Below are 22,596 nucleotides of genomic sequence, written 5' to 3'. Positions count from 1 at the left end.
TGTCTCCCTTGAGAAAGAAAAAAGTTCTCAGGAGCTTTTCAGTGTAACTCGTATATGCCAGAGATGTTATTCAGTTTGATTTGTAACATTGGCCTTGAAATAAGAAGGAATTACATAAAGAGAGTGTTTTACCTTCAGGCAGACACCCTTTTCTTCCCCCAGAAGTATCAAGGAGTTGCAGATAAGTGATGCAGACTGGATACTTTTATTACCTTCAGTTATTTTGCAGATCTACTTTGAAAATTGTCCTCACGTTGTTTTTTGACAAAACTTTGCTTTTAGAGATAGAACTTACTTGAAAATATTTGTAATCATTTTGTGTTGTTAATCATATGATATTGAAACTGGTAAGACCTCTTTAGATCCAAATAGCAGTCACTTTTTATTTAGCTAGGAGCTCTCCATGAGAAACCAATGAAGCCAGGGAGTCAGAAGAATGATTTGCAGTTGAGACTCATTAAATACAACAACCTCTTTTGCCTTTTTTCACAAGAAAGCAACTGTTACTCCTCAGTGCTGAGTATTTGGATGATACATTCGCAGCAGAATGTTGAGTAGAATACCAGTTGGAAGCGTCCAGAGTCTATTTTGAGAAGCTAACAATCCAGAAACATTCAGGCAGCCTGCAGCTGGGTATAGTTTGGGACTGTTAGGAAGGACATGCAATGACCATGATGGTAAGAAAGCTACAGATCACTGTATCTGTTTGTTTTTAAGATGCCCTGTTTCCAGGTTTATTCACAGTTTAATCTACCAGGAGTTTCAGTCATTCCTATGTATTTCTCCTCAAAAGAAATGTTTGGTAGGTGATGAAAAAAGAAAATTGCTCACAGCGCATGGACAATTCTACTGTAGTAAACTCTGGTAGTTCTGTGATGTAGGAGGCAGGTAGCAGACTTCTGTGAATAAATAAATAGCATACCGAAGTACCTGCTTAATATTTAACAATGGAGAGCATTTGCTGTCATGTGCCTTGTGCACCCTGGTTTAGTGATGCATGCTTTCACTTGAATAAGAGATGATCTGGACATCTAGTTTGTGGGGAAGGTAGTTGTACTTCTGTATTTGATAAAAGCTGAAAAATTCTCTCAGTGTCCTTTGAATAAATCCAGTAAGATTTTTTTTTGAAGTTTGCCACACATATGAGGTATGAACAGTTGACATATATTTCCAAAATCTGTTTATCAAAAAACTTTTTAAATCAAAGCAAACCATCACTTGGATATGGCCTCGTGAGGATATCTTTTTCAAATATAATAGCAGCTAGAGCTGCACAACTGCAAGAAATGTGACATCAGGAAACTGACCTATGATGGAAGAGACTGTGGAACTGCAGTTAGGTTGTGTTTTCTGAGTGTGAATTGGGAGAGAATCTGTTCACATCATACTAATTAATGTTCATAGCTGGAGACCAGCATGGAGCTTATGATACGCAGTTGTCTTAGTGGTGGAGGGGGATACCCTTTAGGAAAAGGTGTTCTTCTAGATGCACACAGTTATTTCACTGGAAGGGAGGGCCCATATCCCATTTAAGTAGCTCTTGCCCATCATTCTTCTCTGTCAGATTCTCCACCAGAAACCTGCTGTGAATGTGCCTAGCTAAGCACAGAAATAGTGGTGTTTAAAGGTCTAAATAGAAGACATATGCAGTGGATGGATCTGGACTTAAGGATGAACACATGTTCAAGTGGAAAAGGGAATAGTTTTTTGTAGTAGGTATCTCAGAATATAATTAAATATTCTGCTGTATAAACTGTATGGAAATTCTAAAACAGTATCTCTAAAATGTCATTGAGCTTTGAGAATAGTGGCTTGCTTAGTTGTGGAAGTACAGAGATCTGCTGAGAAAAGCACTAAAAGGCACAAAAGCTCAAGCAGATTTTTTTTTTTGGCTGCAATTTAAAGACCATTTCTGTCCTCTCATGTCCAGAGAAGAGAAGCAGGCTGCCTATTTTGCTTCAGCCATAATCAGGAGAAAACAGTGGTTTGGAGGGAGAAATTCTGCATTTCAGAACTAAATACCTTGATCTTTTTCTGAGATCCATTCAGTTATCTGTGGGGTTATAGATCTGAAAGCCAAGTTTTGTTGACCTGCAGGGCATGGTTTGTTGCTGCATGCCAAGACTCGGTTTTGCAAAGTCCTTTCATCAGTGTTCACAGTCTCAGTTCCTCTACAGACACTTGAGGTGGTGCCATGTTAGAATAAACCCTAATATAAAGTAAAACCAGGTACATGGGTGGTTTGGATTTGTGAAGTAGAAATTCAGAGCTGAAGACAATCCTTTCAGGTAGAACAGAACTGAGCTGCATTGTTTTGCTGCTTTGTTCTTTTTAGTTACATATATTTTATTTCACCCTTTGAGTTCTCAGTTGCAGGATTTTCTCAATTCTGGTAACTCCAGAAGTGAGGTGTTTTCATGGAGATGAATTTGCTTCACTTTTTCCACAGCTGGAGTAATGTGATATTAACAAGGCAATAGAGAAGTCTGTTTTCAATAATTAATCAGGTTTCAGTCATAGATGAACTAAGGGGGGGAAAAAAGAGAAAGAAAAGAAATGAAATAAAGATGAGTTTATATTGAGAGGATATTGTTTTCTTTTTCTGAGCAGACCTTTTAAAACTGTTGGTTGAGCACACAGAATACAGGTCATCTTTCCATCATCGATGCGAGACCACAGTCTTAAAATTATATGGAAAAAAAATGCCCCAAAAGCCCCAAACCAAAAATCATTAAAAAAAAAACAAACAAAAAGCATTTTAATATCTAGATGGTGATTCATCAATCACACAGAAGAAAGCTTAAATTTATCAATTAGTCTGCTTGAAGACAAACACTCTCCAAATGAGTTACGGGCTTTTAAATTACAGTGAGCACTGGATACATAACCCCTTGAATTATTTTATTTTGGTTTATTATGTTTTTTAATTATTGAAAGATGAAAGCCATTTTAAGTAATTTTTCTGTGCTGTTGAAAACTAGAACAGCACTTGTTACAGTTAAAGTCTTTTGAAAACACAGGAGGGATCCACACTAGTTTTTTCAGACTGACACATGAAGCTGCATTCGAACTACAAGTTCAAGTGAAAGTACAGCTAAGGAAGTCCATACTTGAGAAAGAGCCAACACTGAACCAGCTTCCAGGAGCCTGGCTGTGCTGGCAGCTTTCCATCTAGCACGTGTGCTGCTGGACAGACCCTACCCGCATAGCATGTGTGTGTGATCTGATGGAGTCAGTCCATACAGCCTAAGATTTTGTTCAAAGAGAAGTTACCAGCTCACAAAGTGTGACTGTGGTACTACGTGGTTACCGTTACTGACTCATGTGGCCAACAGACTCTTTGAAATGGGCAAAATAAAAGGCCATCTTGCCCTAACAGGCTCAGTTATTTTTATTGTTTGCTCACTTGGACTTTTGTGTATGATCTAGACCTTTATGTATTCTTAGGTATATTTTTAATTTGTGTTTGAGACATAGTAATATAAGAGTAACAGGTGTGGGTCTTTCTTCAAAGACTTTGACAGAGGTACACAGTTACTGCTTAAGTCAAAATCTCTATTTTTATAACTTCAATGAATTTTACTAAAGAATTACAACTCGGAGTTGTGCAGACACTCATGGACAGTGCGTTTGTTTTAAAAAAACTAGTTTATTCAGAGCTTTTGCATAGTGTAACACGTGTGGACAGTCAGATCTCTCAAGTGGGATTGTGAATCATTGTCTAGATGGTGGCAAGTGGCTGGAGGCTCTGTCCTTGCAGGACATCACCAGCTAGATCAGGGGAGATTCCCCAAACTAAGACTCCCCAAATTGCATTCTCAGGTCTTACATACAGCTGGTCGGTGATCCTACATGACCACTCTTGCACGTGTGATCCATTCCTATGGTTTACCTTAAGCTACACACAAAACACTTCCTACGTTAACTGCGTACGTAAGGCTGTCATACATGACCTTATCTGCATCTGCAGGAATAGTTTCTGTTACTACTGGCAAGTATCTTATCCACGTACTGTTTGGTCATTTTTGCAGCAGATACTGCGTGGGGGAGCTGTTGGGTCAGGCAGAGACCCTACCCAGGATGGTAGTTAGCACCCTGAAGCGATGAACTGTGCCTCTCACTTGTCATATGCACAGGAGGAGCCTGCTGGGGGAATCTCTGAGGCTGCCTGAAATTCCTGTATGGAGAGGTTCTACAGCGATTAGTCAAATGTGTTGTTCTGAAGTGAACAGTTCAATCAGTTACCTCGTCTCAAGGCAACTGGTTGTATCATCTGTGCACCAGTTGGCAGGGGGCAGGTCCTGGACCACCCAGCAAACTGATGGGTAAGCGCACTGGGTATGTGCAGAGGCAGTTACACCACAGGTACAATCACACCCCAACTACAGTACAAACTTAAGTTTCATCCTTATGTCACATTTTAAATTAAATTGCATAGATTGTGCCACAGTATGCTCGTATGTGTACAATAGTTCTGAGTTGTTTTATTTTTTCAAACTGTCCATCTTTAACACTATAGTTAAAGCAAATTTAAACAACAATGACCAATAATGATGATTAGTTATATTGTAAGGAAATTTAGCTTTCAGCTCTGTTCTTTACGGGTACTTTATGCCATCTAAAAGCTATGAACATATGCTGATGGTCTCAGTCTATGTTTTAGCGAATAGAATTCGCAAATCACAGTAGATACTCTGCCACAACATAGTTATGCTAAAACCTAAGAGACTTACTGCCATAGTTGTGCTGTACTGGGTGGTGCTTGTGACTATACTTGCATGTTGGACCTGAATATTTCATAGTGCTTTGACCTTTACCTAATGTATACGGGTACCTCTCAGAAGACTTTTTATCACTAAAATCAAATGAATTGAAAAGCCTTGCTTTATCCAGTTGTTTCCTCTGCACTGATGTACAAGAAGACTATATTTGCCATTCCTCTGCCAAGAAGCCTGTAGGTGGACATTAGTGTCATACAAGTAATTGCCTTTTGTTTAAGTGAATCTTGCATTGCTGAAGTATTTGTTGATTTCATCCCCTCTGTCCTAGCCTTGTATGTGATGATGTGACCCGCTAGGTTATACTCTTTTCAGATAAGCTGCTGCTAAAAGCAGGTAGAACAACACTGCTTTTATAAAAGCAAGAGCAGGTGATTGTATTTGAAGATGTTTCAGTGACAGTTATGTTTGTCTTCATGAGCTACTCATTAGCCATCTGGGTTGACCTGGATAGGTTAGATGCAACACAATCCTCTCCTGTTACAAGTTCTGTTACTAAATCCCTCTGCACAGTAGCAAGGAAGGTTTCTCAGGTGGAGTGGGTTGCATGTTACTGAGAGTCAAACACCACCAAAATTGAGATGGAGAATTTTTGGATGTACCAGGTTGAGTATCGTAAGAAAAATGTAAGTAGATATTCAAGAGGAGAAATGGTGTAACTAGTACTTTTTTATTGCTGCACGTAAGAAAACACTTTGTAATTCCATTGATGGACATTTCTACGTATTAACAGCATGTTTCACGTGAAATTACTATGTTTGTTCTGATAGCATTTTTGTTAGGCTTCTAAAACTTGTTTTGTTAAGAGGCAACGAAGCAGTCACTAAGCATTTATTTTAGACTTCAGTTGTAATGTTTTGAGCAGCTATGCAAGTTGTCTGTCCACTATGATGTATCAAAATATTTCTTGTTATTGCTGTGACTGCATTCTTTCCTTGTGCATTGTGTATGGTACCTCTAAAAATGCATTTTGAGGTAGAAGAGAACCGAGTGTTTATTCTGCAAAGACAACTTTTTTATACAAATGTTTTTGGGGACAGCTGTCATGTCAGGTCATATAGCAAACTTTGTAGGATGTTTGGTAGTTTTGGGGTTGGGGTTTTTTTCCCAGAAAAATTTGAGCAGACATTCAAAGAGAGCACATGGAAAGCTGTGTGATCATTTTGATGGTTGCTTAATTCTGATGCTTTGTAGATTAAAAAAGCTGAGTAAATGTATTTGTAGAGCTACTGGAGTAACTTAATACATTTTAAATAGTGCAAAATTTCATGTCAGCGACCAACTGGTTTAAATGGAATCATTTATTGTTATAGCTTTAGTGTGTGAATATGAGAGCTTTCAGGCATTTTAAAGAACAACTTTTTTTTTTTTGTGGAACCATTTGATGCTAAAATATGATATACTTTACTTTGTTTCTTTGTTTACTATTTAAAGCTCAATCATACAATATCCTGTTGTCATTATTAGGTTGATAGTATTGTGCGCCTTTTATATTTAATACCAGTACAGAAATACTATGTAACTATTGGGAATGTGAGCACTGTAAGGATGCTTCCTTAAGTAAAGAGGAGTTGCCATTTGTGCAGTGAATCACGGTGGCACTGTAACTCTGGTAGTTACACAGCAAGTCAGGGGAGCCTGTATGTCTTGTACAGCCCCTGCATGAAGACTGGCAGTGTAATGAGTGATCCTTCAGTCGGTCGGTGCAAGCAGATGCTAGCATTCTAGGGACCATTTCACAGCTGCATCTCCTTTTGACCTGCAGTTGTAATTCAAAATATAGGGAGATGCAAGGACTGCCAGGAGATATCTATATAAGGAGTTGCTTCTTAACTCTTTGGAAGCCTTTATTAGTTAACTATAATTCTAATATTTAGTAATTATCCAAGATAGACCTTTTAAAGGAATGAGGGTAAAGTGAAAGAGGAGGAGAAGGGAGTTTTATTTTCTTGTTTGTTCCATATCTGTGAAGCTAAGCTTGCAAAACTTAGATTTTTGTGCACACTATTTCATAGAATTCAGTGTTTCAGCTGGAGTGGAGGCATAGCAGGAGGGCACTCCTAGATTGCAGCTGCTGCCAGCTCAGAGCACTGGAAGTGTAGCCCTTTTCTGGTATGACTCATTGGCTTAGAGAAAAGCCATGTCAAGTAATTGTTTATAAAACCAGAAGAATAGTATTTGACTGTTTCGCTATCAGTGATGAACTGTTGAGCTGGCAAAGCTAGGGCTGAACTCCCTATGTCAAAGGAGAGTGTAGAATGCCAGGGCTGCTGGGCTAAACACCCAGCTTGCATAGCTAAATGCTAAACCTTCCTTTGAAGAATCACATTTTGGTATGCGCACTGACATGTTTTGCAGGTATCTCCTTAAGATCCGCCTTTAAAAATGCCTGCTGGGTTGAAGCTTTGTACTGTCTCTCATTTTGGTCACCTTCATTAATTCCACACTCTGTATTCTTGTGTTATACCTCCATACCAGTCCCCCCTGCTCTGGACTTTAGATACCTCGCTACAGCTTTTTAGTGTCACCAGCATTCATTATGAATTGCCTATGATGAGGATATCCTTTCTCAGTGCATTCTTTCCCTTTACCAAGATACTTGCTGACAGATCATATAGATCTAGATTTTCCATCATACTGCTTTTCTATGCGGTTCCCTTTGTTTTTCTGCTATTACATTCTTGATGACCATGAATGACTAGGACGTGATTGGAAAGACAGTTTCTCCACTCAGTTCTTTATGGTGAGGGGAGAAGAATAAGGAAATTTGATCTAGTGAGCATTTATAGTACTGAGATAATAGCATAAACTGTGAAATATTTTCCAAGTTTGTGCTGTATCTAGGATGAGGAATCATAGTCCTTGATTCCACTGGTATTGACTAGTCCTTCAGTATATTTGTAAGTCCTTGAATACATTAGTATTACTCTGTACAATTTATAAAAGTTGTTTTCTAAGATGATGGAATAACATTTATGGACAACCACTGCAGTCTACCTCTGCTCAGATTATATTAGTTTAGCACTTCATGTTAATTATACCTGAGAGCATGTGTGCTTATGGGGAAATTGCAGTCTTTTCTTTACTCTCCCCGATTTGACAACGAAGTAATCTTTAGCTGAATCCCTGTGTTCTGGTCATGATCAATTCCCCTGTCTCCCATCGCAGCTTACTTCTCAGTGGATTTATCTTTTCTTTCTTAGAATGTCAGAGCTTAGGACATCGGTCTGCATTGCCTGCAGCCTTCAGTAAGCTCACAGTCATTTGCCTGCATGCAATCGGCATGTACTTGTGCAACTGAAATTCCTGTAACTGCAGCTTAGTTGAATGCTGACAGTAAGTGTAAGTAGTTGGCCCAATACCAATATCAGACAATCCTCCATTCACCTTGCAAAAATACAGTTTTATTGACACTTTTTGACTGAGTATTGCTTGCCACTGAGTACAGCTTTTTATTTTTCCAACTGTTTAATTTCATACATTACTGACAAGTAAACACAAGTGTTTTTTAAAAGATTTAGCTGTTCAGAATAAGTCCACTGAGATATTGATATGTGATTATTATGATAAAAAGCAAGAGTTATAACATTTTAAAAGTGTTCGTCTTGGTTCTTCCTTTTTTTTTCCCCCCTCTCATCTTTTATTTCTACTGCCAAATTAGAGGAAAATATAAAAGAAGAATTTCTACATTGGTCACTCAGATTATTATTTAATTTTCTTGCCATGTCTAGTCTCCATCTCCAGATTCCTCTTCACCTCGGGGTGCTGAATCGTCAAGTAGGCAACATCACCAGGATGTCTGCAGTACAGCAGAGGCCTCCACTAATAAAGAGGTAGAGTGAAATCTTTTTAAAAGCCACAGTCTTGTTCATGCTGCTTACACCTTCTTATTTTCCTTGCCTTCTTGTACCTGTGCAATCCCTTCTCTTCTTCCAAAATTGCAACACGCTTGAAAAGCTGATTTGTAGCTCCTTTCCCTTATGCTTGCCTGTCTGTCTGACTGAATTTCTAATATACTTAAGACTGTTTATCATGGCATTTCTGACTCTGTGTTCAGCTGCCACTAAATTTATTTAACAGGCTGGGAGGTACTGATTTACCAAACAGCCAACATCACTTCTGTATTAGAGGCAAAAGGAAGAAGCCCTTTTCTTTTTTCCATGCAGAATGTCTTTCTGCAAAGAAAAGGATGTTTCTCAGCCAGATGAAGAAGCTTGCTAAAATGAAATTAATTAGGTAGTAATTTATGCTGCTTAATATTTTGTCATTGTAGAAACTGACCTGCCAGTGATTCACAGTCAGAATTTAGTTCCTGACCACAGGCTCCTCAAAATAAAGCTAAATACTTACTTTTTTTTTCCACTTTTTTTTTTCTCAGCTGGCACCTTTTTACACTGCAGTAGTTCCACCAACACAAAATGAGAAGTGTGAGTAGAACTTCTCGCAGTGTGAAAAGAAAATCATTTGGCATAAAAAATATTTGGATTAGTATAGAATGGCTGTCTCTCTAAACAGAAAAATCTGCAAATATTTGGTTTATTTGCTTTTTGTTTTTTAAACTTAAAAAAAATCTAGAAACTGTAGTCTAACAAGATACCATATTGTTACTGATAGCAATGCATGAGTTATCTTCCACAATGAAAAACACTGATCTACTGTAACTGGAAATACTGATTAAAATTAAATACTAATTAGTAATCCATTCTTTCTTTTTTTCTTTTGTTATTATCAAGGGATAAAAGAGCTTGTAACATTTATGTATTGTGCCAGTCTGTATTTGCATTTAGAAAATAATGAAAGGTTTCAAAAGACTTAAGAAACTCATAATTTCTCATGTGCTAAAGCTGTCAACAATAGATTGTGCCATTAAATTTTCATCTGCTATTTTGTTAGCTTGTTAAAGCCTTTAGCTTTCTTCGGTACAGATTTTGTCAATTCATATATATCCTAGCTTTTAGCAGGTTTTAGATGTTGATAAACTTACCCAAAGGAAGAAACCAAACAAGATGCTGCTTATTTCAGTTTTTAGGATGTGCTTACACATAGTGTCAGAGGTGGTAAACCGGGTTTCACAGTAGGATGTGTCAGGCTGTTTGTTTCCCTCGGATGAGCAATAATGCTTGCTTTAGTGCTTCCAGTGCAAGAACAAGAGTGATAAAGCAGCCTCATAATTTTTTGGAATTACTTTTAGGTCTTAGTAAAACCTTTTTTAAAATACAGATTTTTGTAATACTGGATGGCAACAAGATTAACAAGAGTAATGAAACATTAATGACCTTGATATTTCATTATTCATGGATAAGTAAAATGAAAAGGTGTAGGTTTCCTCTTATTGGTAACTTTACCTGTTATTTTACTATTCCTGTGGTCTCAGCAGAATGTCTTTCAACCTGAGTAATGAACAAAAAACCTTAATTTTGTGTGTGAATTTTTGCAATAAAAGCATATATGACAGTTTACACCACTCTGTCCTGAAAAGAAGTTGCATTGGCTAGTCAGATTGCTGAATAGTTGCCAAATCTGTAATTACAGACTTTGTTCACTCTTTTTTAAAAAAAATAAAAGTACTTTGGACAGGGCATATATATGCCTGAGCTGTCTCTGGTGTGTAGGGAATTTGTTGTTTAGGCCTGTCAGAGTCCAGTGGTTGAATCTCCCCCTTAGCCCTACACCAGCAGCAATTACAAACAATTGTTGAAGTCTGTATGGGTAGGGGGTCCAGTAAAAACATTCAGCTGAAGAGGTGAAAGAGCCACAGATCTGAAAAGGCATGTCAGTGTCCTCACAGCAGCTTAAATGCTTTGGCAGTGGGAGATCATTTTTTATTGACGCTTTATGTATGCTAGTACAATCTCTGATGGAGAGCTTTCTTGATTTTGCAGTACAGCTTAGTCATTTTCATAGGGAACAGCAAGTACTTAAAGGCTGTGCAGGCTCTGCTGTCTGTGTCACACACCTTTTGTTTTTGTTTCATGACTTTTATTTTACAGCAAGATGAGCATCATTGGTTAAAAAATATTATTTGTTACATCCATTTTCTATTTGTTACAATGGAAAAGACTCCTTGGGGTTAGTCACTTGACCTGTCTCATAACTGTGACCTTCCTAGTTGTCGTGGTTTAACCCCAGCCAGCAACTAAGCACCATGCAGCCGCTCACTCACTCCCCCCCCTCAGTGGGATGGGGGAGAAAATCAGGAAAAAAGAAGTAAAACTCGTGGGTTCGGATAAGAACTGTTTAATAGAACAGAAAAGAAGAAACTAATAATGTTAATGATAACACTAATAAAATGACAACAGCAATAATGAAAGGATTGGAATGTACAAATGATGCGCAGTGCAATTGCTCACCACCCGCCGACCGACACCCAGCCAGTCCCTGAGCGGTGATTCCCAGCCCCCACTCCCCAGTTCCTATACTAGATGAGACGTCACACGGTATGGAATACCCCGTTGGCCAGTTTGGGTCAGGTGCCCTGGCTGTGTCCTGTGCCAACTTCTTGTGCCCCTACAGCTTTCTCGCTGGCTTGGCACAAGAAGCTGAAAGATCCTTGACTTTAGACTAAACACTACTTAGCAACAACTGAAAACATCAGTGTTATCAACAGTCTTCGCATACTGAACTCAAAACATAGCACCATACCAGCTACTAGGAAGACAACTAACTCTATCCCAGCTGAAACCAGGACACTAGTTTATCTCGTTTTTTCCACTAATACACAGAACCTAGTAAGTTGCCTGTCATAAAGGAAAATAATTTGGAATATATTTCGATGTATATTGTCTGGAAATATGCTGGAAATTGTCTAAGAAATTATGCATTATTCTGATCATATATAGATTTTCTTTTAATAAAACTGTATTAAGCAGTCATTGGAGGAGTTACTGCTAATAAAATCAGTTGTAGATTCATTAAAATTTTTTAATCCTTGGACTATCCAAAATTCTTATCTGCAACACATATGATAGCAGGAGATATTTCAATATACCTATTACCATCTATATATTGACACACAGAATTTTCTTTGGTAAATTCTGCTATGTCATTTACGTTCTTGATTGTAACAAAATGGTGAGTCTTACTCACTGAAAGTTGTAGCTTTCAGGTGTTTGAAGTGTTAGCCACAGAGTCTTCACATAAAATTGCAGTTGGAAGTTAGGTCTTACTTTAGACTGTATTTACATGTGCAAGCCAGGATTTTTTTTATTTATTCACCTTTTACGTAATTGAATCTACCAGATGTGGTTTTGTACTTGATACAGTGCAAATGTAGCTGGTGGTAAGGTGTTAGTGAATTCAGTTACCCCACAGAATACAGGTTGCTACCTAACCTGTTAACATTTAGAAAGCGTTTTGTAGGCTGTATTAATGTAAGGGATACATCTAAGAAGAGTACTAATGAATAACAGAATTTGGTTAATAAATAACAGAATTTTGTTAATGAATAACTGACTGGGCTGATGGTTTCAGTCATGAATAATAACAGTATAGCGTAATTTTATATACTCCTGCATGGGGGTTTTTTTGTAGTTGGAAGATCCAGTGTCTTTGAGATGTGATATATTTTCCTGCATAATTCTTGATTAGTAGAACTAGAACACCTATTGGTAGACAATTAATATGCTATTGAACACCAACAGGTAACGGAAAACTGGACCTAGCACTTTGCCTGATAGATAAAACCACAAATGGAATACATTGAATTTAACTCTAGTAGGTGCTTAGAGTTTGAAAATACTAAATATAATAATAAATCTTAATAAGTGATGATCTTCTTTTGCTAATAACTATTATTTACTTTTTTATTTTTTTGGCATGGAGAAATTTTTAATGCATATTTGTGCATGCTCTGTTTTGTATGAAATCCTTTTTGTCTTAATTACAGTCCAGAAAAAGCTTGGCTTCATTTCCAACCTATGTTGAAGGTAAGATAGTTCTACAATTTCTAAATGTTTTTTCGTATCCAAAATTGCCAGTATTTATAATGTATAAAGTTTTATTTTTATTTGTTGAATGGAAAAGCTGCTAGGGTTAGGTATACTGATTTAGATTAAATTGTGTCCAAACTGGAACCTGAGCTAAGTCCTACTATGCTCTTTCAGAAGTTCAGAAACATGGAACTTTTATTTTTTTAGTGTTTCATTCAAAGTTTCTGTGTCAGTTCTGCTGCTTTTTTATCAGTATCACTTAAAACACTACTAATTTTTTAATTATATTTACACTACACATGTGAATGTGTGTGAACAAGGAAAATAGGCTAGGCAAGAAGACTGTAGTGCTCTCTCCAGCACTGATTTCAATTGGCAGGCTCAAGCCAATCTCAGTTGGATTAATTAGCAGAATTGAATTAATTGGATTAATTGGCAGGCCTGCCAGAGGAAATCTGCACTGCTTTACAGCTACTTGTCCTTTAATTAAATAGTGCTTTCTGTCTTAGAGTTAAGGTTGCACTTGTGCCAGTGCTGAATTTATTCAGAACAATGTGAAAAAGCAAGTTACCTGCTACATGAACTGCTGTTACTTTTTGTATGAGTCTGCATCCTGTGTATACAGGAAGACTGCATGCTGTAAAACACAGTTATTTTGTTATGAGAGCATGACAGAAGCAGAAAATTTGAAGTTTCATTTGCTTTTTTTCCCTGACAACAGTTGTACTGTATGCTTGTTGAAATGCCAGAAATACAGTTAATATGATACATCATTTGGACTGTCTTGGAACTCCTTGGATTGCTTTACAGTGTGCTGTGTTTAAACGATTATGTAATCATTCTCTTTAGACTACAAATTGATCATTGGTTTAGTCTTCAGTATATGAGCTGCATATTTTGGAGTCTGTGGCCAGAATGTCAACTAATGTAAATTTCATATATTGTTTTGAAACCAGCTGAGCTTTGGAATTTTGCAGCAATGAAGGGTCTCTCTTAGAATTGAAATTCATCTCCTAGTGGTAGCCCTGTCTATCAAGGTCTATCTTAAATAATCCTCCCTTCCTTAAAAAAAAAATAATTGTAAACTAAAATTTTCTTAGATCTTGGTCCAGTGCAAAATTCCTTAAAAATAAAAATTTTCCATTTTATGCACTAGCAGTTCAAGGAAAACTTGCTAGCACCTATGGTACACTTTCACTCAGATAAGAATTTCATTGTCAGTAGTAATAAATGGAGGGGGTCTTACAAAAAGCAGTGCTGTCTGTGTGTTCAGCTCTGATGAAAATAGAGCACATACTTTTTTTGGTTTTAATATGCTTCCCTCTGGGAGTCTTAACTACACCTTTGTCAGTCTATATTTATGTTTTGTGTGTTCTGACCAGAAATTGTACTATAAAGGAGGTTGCACCCTTTATAGTGAAGAGGTGGAAGTGGCGAAAAGGCCTTGACATGTAGACTAACAAATAGCAACACTTCAAATGCTGTATGGTTTCAGGACTGGAAGAGTGTGCAAATATGTAGTACTTCCAGATGCATAAATTTCCCTAAGGAAAAAATTCCATCTCTTGAGTCATGTACTTGAAAGTGACTTGTTAATTTTGAGAGTTTTCCGGATACATAGTATCTGAACAAATTCTGCACACTGGAGATGAGCATCTTAAAATTACTAGTCATAAATTTTCATGTTTAAAGAAACTATAAAGGAGGCAAGCTTGCTCATAAGATTCAGTGTGACATTTGTCTCCAGCTCTGTCTTTTGTTGTTTTAATCTTAATAATGACTTGCATTTCTCTGGGGCCAAAGTTACTCATGCTCATTCTGAGGGGTTGTTAATCTCTTGTGTTATAATTAGAACAACATTGGTATTCTGAGTAATGTTAAACTTTAGGCCACATCACCTTATATCTCAAGATACCCCTTGAAATAATAAAACCTCCATTCTGATATTGTAGGGGTTTTGCTTTATTATTAGAGGAAAAAAAGGCAAACCTAAAACCAGTTTATTATTTTGGTCATAAAATGTGGACATTTTTACCATTAGCATTCTTCAAGATGATTTGCATTTTCACTTGTCTTGAACATCAATTGTTTTTCCTTACTTGTAAGAAAACAAGAAGCTGCTTAGGTTAACCAGCCCCCCTTTTGGATCATGACAATTTTAACATGTAGCAAGGTGTTAAAATAGAACATTTTTACATACACAATTTTTAGATGGAATCATCAAACACCAAAACACCTACAGATCATAAATGCTGCTTTGTAAGGATTTGCATTGTTAGGCACTGACCACTTCACCACCTTCTAACTTTCCCCAAAAGTTGATGGGCGTCAGATCATGAAGAATCTATGGCACTAAGAGAATTGTTTTGCCATTAGGAGACCCCGTGCTCTATGTATTTAACAACATTTTTATTTAACTCTGTCCTTTACCTCAATATCCTTGTTGAGACTAAGAGTGATTTTTAAAGGTCTATGGCATAAAAGTACTTTGCTTAATTGGGCAATCAGTCTTCTTGGTAAGGGGAGATGTGTTGTACCTGTAAAGCATTCCCAGGGAGGTTCCTCTGCCTGTTGTACTAACTGCAGCTAACACACAAGTGAGCAAGTGGCTGATGGCTGTTATTAAATTGCACCCTTCCTCTTTCTGTTTGTGACTGTTGGTCTTAGAATTGCAAGGCTGGTTTTGGTGGGTGAGGGGCAAGCTGCGTAACTGTGTCTGTCCCTTTATAACAGTGAACACTCACAGAGATTATTTTGCTCCAGGGTGATCCCTGCTCACAAAAGAATGAGTTATTGTGAGAGACAAGCTGGATTAAGAATTACAGCTTTTGCTGGAGAGATGTTGTATTGGGTTTGTGTGGCAAGGTTTTGGTAGCGGGAGGGGTTACAGGGGTGGCTTCTGTGAGAAGATACCAGAAGCTTCCCTCATGTCCGACAGAGCCAATGCCAGCCGGCTCCAAGACAGACTCACCGCTGGCCAAGGCTGAGCCCTTCAGCGACGGTGGTAGCAGCTCTGGGATAACATATTTAAGAAGGGGAAAAAACAACTGCTGTATAACAGCAGCCAGAGGAGTGGAGTGAGAATATGTGAGTGAAACAACTCTGCAGTCACCAAGGTCAGTGAAGAAGGAGGGGGCGGAGGTGCTCCAGGTGCCGGAGCAGAGATTCCCCTGCAGCCCGTGGTGAAGACCATGGTGAGGCAGGCTGTCTCCCTGCAGCCCATGGAGGTCCGCGGTGGAGGAGATATCCACCTGCAGCCCGCGGAGGACCGCACGCTGGAGCAGGTGGATGCCCGAAGGAGGCTGTGACCCCATGGGAAGCCTGCACTGGAGCAGGCTCCTGGCAGGACCTGTGGAACCGTGGAGAGAGGAGCCCACACTGGAGCAGGTTTTCTGGCAGGACTTGTGACCCCGTGGGGGACCCACGCTGGAGCAGTCTGTGCCTGGAGGACTGCACCCCATGCAAAGGGCACGTGGAAAGGACACACACTGGAGCAGTCTGTGCCTGAAGGACTGCACCCTATGGAAGGGACCCACACTGGAGCAGTTTGTGAAGAGCTGTAGCCCGTAGGAAGGACCCATGTTGGAGAAGTTCATGGAGGACTGTCTCCCGTGGGAGGGACCACACACTGCAGCAGGGGCAGAGTGATGAGTCCTCCCCCTGAGGAGGAAGGAGCGGCAGAGACAACATGTGGTGAACTGACCGCAACCCCCATTCCCTGTCCCCCTGCTTTGCTGGTGGGGGGAGGTAGAGAAAATCAGGAGTGCAGTTAAGCCCAGGAAGAAGGGAGGGGTGGGGGGAAAGTGTTTTTAAGGTTTGGTTTTATTTCTTATTACCCTCCTCTGATTTGATTGGTAATAAATTAAACAAATTTACCCAAGTCAAGTCTGTTTTGCCCATGACGGTAATTAGTTGAGTGATCTCTCTCTGTCCTTATCTTGACCCGCAAGCCTTTCATTATATTTTCTCTCCCCTGTCTAGTTGAGGCAGGGGAGTGATAGAGCAGCTTTGGTGGGCACCTGATGTCCAGCCAGGGTCAACCCACCACACATGTTGAGAGCATTTGCTTGGTGTTTTGTACCTTTGAATGTACTGTTTGCCATATCATCATGCTAAACTGAAGTATTTTAGAGGAGGATTTGCAGCCATCAGGTGCAGGCTCAAGTTGTCAGACTGTTGCTGTTTTTCTGTGGTTCAGCGTTATTTTCTCCAGTGATTGCTTTCCTGTGTTACAGTTCCTGGACCTTGTGATCCTGAAGACTTAATCGATGGAATCATTTTTGCTGCCAATTACCTTGGCTCAACTCAACTCCTTTCTGATAAAACTCCCTCCAAGAATGTGAGAATGATGCAGGCTCAGGAAGCTGTCAGCAGGATCAAGGTGAGGAATAATTCCACCTCCTTCTCATACGGGTGCCTTAAGGTTGCAGATTTGAACTTCTTACGTATGCAGAAGTTTTTTTCATGTGGAGTTATCTGTGGTTTCAGAAAGGTTAAGTGCCTCTTCTTTCTTTCTGCAAAATAAATCACATGTTTAATGCTGCTTTTGGAACGTGACTGATAAGGAAAATTTACCAGATCATTTTAAGTCCCTATAGTAATACTTGTGCTGTGTACTCTAAGCCAGAATCTGAAGTGAGCGGTGATCTAAGTTGTATATTACCTGGGTGTTGAGGGAAAACAGGTTTAGGGTATAACTAGTAAGTACTGCAGCTGCCTCTGGCTTGGCACTTGATAGAACTGGTACTGTGGTAACGTCTGCAGTTATTTTTGACCCTCCTGTGGATAGTACTTTCTCCACCACATAACAGCTATAAGCTGATTTAAAAAGAAAAAGAAAAGCCTGTGACAGTACAGAGATGTATGGAAAAAAATAATTTGTCCTAGAATCTGGTATGTTTACTTTGTTTGTTTGGAAAACAGAAATGCCCACCGATTTCTGTACGGGCCATGACAAGTAATGGACATGCTGCTGTATTGTAAGTTATAATGATGACATTGTCAACTGAAATTAAGGTGTGTGGATGAAGTATTGCACGGTTGTAGAGGATGCTGCAATATTCCTGCTACCCATACATGACTGGGTGGAAGGCACACAGCTTCGTCTTCTGCTAATTCAGCTAACCAACACAATCTCATATAAAAGTTTTCCTTAGTTTAATATTTGTGTGTTCTTTTTTTGTATAGTTTATTTTGGCTTCCAACTCAGACTTTGTGTGCAATTGTATAAAAGAGAGAGAAAGAGAGACAGCATGTTATTAGCAAGGCCTATAGCACTGTCTATTAAGGTCGGCTGATGCTTCCTACTATTATTATTCCTTCCAATGTTTTGCGTGCCAGGTGTTCAGTTTGGTCTGTGTATGAAACTTTCACAGGGAAGCTCCAACTAGAACCATCGAGACACTTCCAGAAATTGTAATTTTGCTGATGTTCAAATACTTAAGTTCTTAAAACCTTGTCTCTGAAAATCACTAACACACTAGTATTTTAGAGGAGGCAGGGATGTAGCCTTCCTGTTACAGATAAGTCATCTTCTGCCATCTCTGTAAAGGTTTCCACAAACTTAACTACTGAACCTTTTGAAAAAGAATGATTTATCTGTGTTCAGTGGAGACTCTGAATTCAGTGACACTTTTAAAAAAGATTTTTCACTCAGCTTTCTCAACCGTGGCAGGTCATGGTGGGTTCTTCCCAAAGCTACAGTGGGGGCTTTCCCTTTACAGTCTACTTCTTTTGTGCTCTGGGTGCAAGTAAGGCTGCGCCTCTCTGTTCAGTAGTCCCTGTGTGTTCTTTCCTGATGCTTGACCACATGTTAGAAAAGTAGTCTGATTTGAATGCCCAGGAAACTAAAGGTAAGATAGAGAAGGGAGAGAAATAAGGGCTTCAGTGAGGCTGGATCTAGGAGGGATGCATCAGTGGAGGTTGATAGGAAAGATTAGCATCAGCTGTCATAGGAAACTGGTATCAGGAGTTGAACTTGAACCTGGGGCTGGGCAGGAAGTTTGTAACTAGGAGGTAAAGCTTGTGTGGCAGTACACAATAGACAAAGATTGAAGGGACATGCCACAGAAAACTGGAACAGAATTGATTCAAAGCAGGCCTGTGAGGTATAAGAGTGTAGAATCTTTCTCTGATACTAAATGTATTTTGTAGAAATTAATTAACAAAATAAAGGTCTTTCTGAGGGTTCTGTTATGCCTCAGCCCTGCTGTGCCTCAAAACAGAAGAAATCTCTTTAGCTCATTCCACTCATAAAACCCATAATTTATATATCTGTATAAATCAGCAGGCATGCATAGTCTTGGCTATAGTAAATTTGTCTCGGGATGGAGGCCCAAGTAGTTACATTGTTGATCTGGTAAAACCCTAGCTGGTGTGTGCATAATTTTCTGAAACTATAAGTGTATTTCAGAAAATTGTTGGCTTACTGCATGGCACACAATACCATTGTACACTTTGACAGTTAACTGCTTTTCTGCTTCTAGGTGAATCTCAGGCAATGTAAGTATTCCTCCCTGCACCTTAGGGTCTTTGGTTTATTAGTCTTGGGTTTGCCTGGGTTTGTTGCTGATTGCCATTAAAGCTAAATTTTTTAGTGAGAAATTCATTATGACAGATAGACTTCCTGCTGCCAGATTTATCACTGCATAAGTAGCCCAAATGTGTAAAATATTGCTCGCACAATGACTATGATACTTGTGCCCTACTCATTGCTGTTTACAGACTGTTAGGTGTTGCACATGAAACATTTCTCTGTAGTTAAAACAAAGGTTATGAATCAAGAATAAGCTTTTAAAAATTTGCAGACTTGAAGAACATTAAAAAGGGGGGAAGAGATTTGTTTAAGCCCCACTGTGTACACATACCTCCCATATGAATGTGTTCCTTTTTAATTTAATAGTCCCTATAATGCTTCCTTTTAGCAAAGCCTTCAGACCACATATTCATTAATTTAGAATACAAATAGATTTTGAAAACAATTCTGCATGCTGTTTCTTTAAACAAGTATCTCTTCAGTTAAAAGTACAAGAGTTGGGGGTTTTCTTGCTTGGGCTCTCATCTCTGTGAAGTCCAGCCAAGTTAAAACAGATACATTGCTTTGAAGGCATTCATCAATCATAGTTCTCTCATATTTTCACAGGAGGTACTTTTAGTAATAGAAAATGAGTTTCACCATTTTCGGACTGTAGTCTCATTTCTTCAGATAACACAGAAAGAACTATCTTTTCACATTTTACTTGGAGTTGATCCATAATACTTGTAACAGTAAAAAAGTTGATGTTCATGATTACAATTCACAGCTGATCTGTGCTGTTACGTTTCACATGTGAACTAACAATTAACTTTCATTTTTATTTTTCATCAGCAGATTTAAGCTGTGTGGCAAGTTTGAACATTTTTAGATAACAACTGATTTAATTACTGAATGTAATTAAGATAGAAACCATATGTGGAAATAGTTTAATATTCTGCACGTTCTGTTTACTCAGTGTCATCTGGGTGTTCACAGAGTTGCAGTACATTTTTTGTAGAGGTTAAATAGGTTGAGTATATTTAAGGCATCCCTGTAGCAAAAGTGGAAGCTTGCTGGTTTTTAACAATTTGTAATTTTGGAAATTGCTACTAGATACATAGTTACACTTCATTTACCTTCAATGAAAAGCCTGAACTCTGTATATTTTTTAAAAAATAATATTTTGTTTAGACAAGGTAGTTTCTGTTTTTTCTAAGAATATAGAAAGAATCTTTTGATCTAAATTACCAAAATAACGTGGTGATAAAGAGGATTTGTCTGATAAAGTGTCTTGCATAGAATTATCCTAATCTGGTTTTTTTTTCTCCTATGACATTTCTGTGCAGTGTTAAATCACTTATTAAAATTGGTTGTTCCATATCATTACCTTAATTTTATGAAATATTTGAAAGTCATTCATCAAAAAATTAAAATACTATTAAGACCAGATGCTTCCATTGCAAGAGCATAATTTTCAATAAATTGAACGATAGTGCATTTTGATTAATCTTTGATCCTGCATCGTAAACCTCTAGCTCAAGGGAGTTTTTCCCCCCTTTTTCTTCTTTTTGGCCTGTGCTTTTCTTCTTTTGTGAGGTTGATCATTCTGTAAAGTTTGGGGAGGGGGGGAATTTGTCTGAAGGGGAGCTTGATTTTGGAAAGCAATTTAAATGCTCTATCTCATGAGTGCCTCCCCCTTGCCCAGTGTATAGCAGGCAGCTGTTATTCAAGATGTGTATATTATTTCTCAGTACCAATGTAAATTAATAGTAATGTAATGAAGAGTCTGCAGCATGAGGCAGTTTTAATTGCTTTTGCAATAGTTTGCAATCACCAGGCTATCAAATATTGCTTAGTTTGAAAAAGGTGACTAAAAGCTAGTGTGAGAATGTTTATATTTTTAAATAAGCAGTACGGTCTAAAGTTTCAGTTGCTGCTTTTAGATTTGCTTAGACGAAACCTGACAGATTAAGTTGTGAGCATCAGTGTAAAACATTTGATATGTCTTGTGATTCAAGCCTCCTGTTTGTTCTTCATGAAAGTAGTTAGCTAAGAGGCTGTTACTATTGGAAGTAAAAGGATATCTGCCAGCCTGGTGAGTATTGCATTTCTTCAGTAAGCAGGTCCGTTAAGTTCAGTTCACCTTGGTTTGAATTAATGATTGCAAGACTGTAAGAATGGTGTTTATTTGTGTTGTTATTATTGCCACAGTAGTAGCACATAAGGAATCAGTTTGTTGCAACAGGTTGATATATGTCTAGATGTAATCAGTTAAACTACTTGGTGACAAGACACCTATTTTCAGGTGTTTGGGGAACTGAAGTACATGCTCCACTGCCTTCTTGAAAAAATGTGGTAGTATGGACATATCTTTGTGCAGGTGTCACAGGAAAACCTGTTGTCCAGGTATGCAATGCTAACATTGGTATGGGTATATTTGCACAGAAGGAGGAGAAAATGGAGGTGAAAGTTATTGTCTGTCATTTTGTTTTTCCAGGAAAAAGTAGCATAGTTTTAGGGAGGTCATTTTTTGAACATTGTTTAAGCAGTCTCTCACCTTTTACACTGGTGTTGCTTCAAAAGAAGTAACATCATGGTTTACACTGCTGTAAATGAGGGGATGCTCTGGTTTTTTTCCTTAAAAAAAACCCCAAGAAACCAACCCACAAAAAACCCCTCTTGTTTGTTGCAAGTAACATTTTCAATGGAAAAAAAATCCTTTTGTGTTCTTCCTGACTCTTTTGTTGCGGTTTCTTTTCATTTTTTAAAGTAATTGTGCTAAACATGAAATTTTAACATTTTTTTATGCCAAAAAGAAAAGAAGGAAATGAATCTAAGCAGGGACTAATTTAGAATAGCTAGTAGTCTGTGAGCTCTGGCATTAGCATGCAGATTCCTGCTTGACTTGGAGTCTCTGTAAGTTCTTCTCTAACTATTCTCCTGTCTCTGTTTGTTCCATGCTAAGCAGATGGCCCAGAAATTAGCCAAAAGCAGGAAGAAGGTGCAGTACAAACTCCATCAGCTTGATGTTATGCCTGTTCTTTTGTTTTCTGGGAGGGTTTTTTGCCTTTCTTTTTATTTTGTGTTTTTATTTTCTGCATCCAGCAAGGTTTTTTTAGATTTATTTCTCAGCCACCATACAAGTTGACATTTCTCAGAAATTCGTTGCCGGATTGGCCATTTTTTGTTGCTTATCATTAGCCATTTCATGTTAGAAATAGAGTAAAGATTGGATTTATCAAATGGTTACAGGCAGTGCCCAAAATGCATACTAAAGAAACAGGACTGACGTGGCAAAGGTTTTAACTCAGTAAAATGATAGATTAAAATTAAGTCTTTTTTATTTTTTTATCTTTCTATATGAGTGCTTTGTTTG

At 38.3% G+C, this 22,596-nt stretch overlaps 1 protein-coding gene across 3 annotated transcripts in view; it reads left to right on the top strand.

The window, feature by feature from the left end:
* APBA1 (amyloid beta precursor protein binding family A member 1) overlaps nt 1-22,596 on the top strand; it is a 108,792-nt gene that overhangs the window by 70,404 nt on the left and 15,792 nt on the right. For 2 of the 3 annotated variants that reach the window (XM_052777842.1, XM_052777843.1), the window contains 4 exons: nt 8,510-8,611; nt 12,664-12,703; nt 16,942-17,087; nt 22,189-22,221. In XM_052777842.1, the coding sequence (XP_052633802.1) occupies nt 8,510-8,611; nt 12,664-12,703; nt 16,942-17,087; nt 22,189-22,221 (321 nt within the window). The remainder of the gene's footprint in view (nt 1-8,509; nt 8,612-12,663; nt 12,704-16,941; nt 17,088-22,188; nt 22,222-22,596) is intronic. The other variant, XM_052777844.1, reaches the window with a different exon arrangement.

The sequence above is a fragment of the Harpia harpyja genome, chromosome Z (assembly GCF_026419915.1).
Source record: "Harpia harpyja isolate bHarHar1 chromosome Z, bHarHar1 primary haplotype, whole genome shotgun sequence".
Lineage (NCBI taxonomy): Eukaryota > Metazoa > Chordata > Aves > Accipitriformes > Accipitridae > Harpia > Harpia harpyja.
This window is presented reverse-complemented; position numbering and strand designations above follow the sequence as displayed.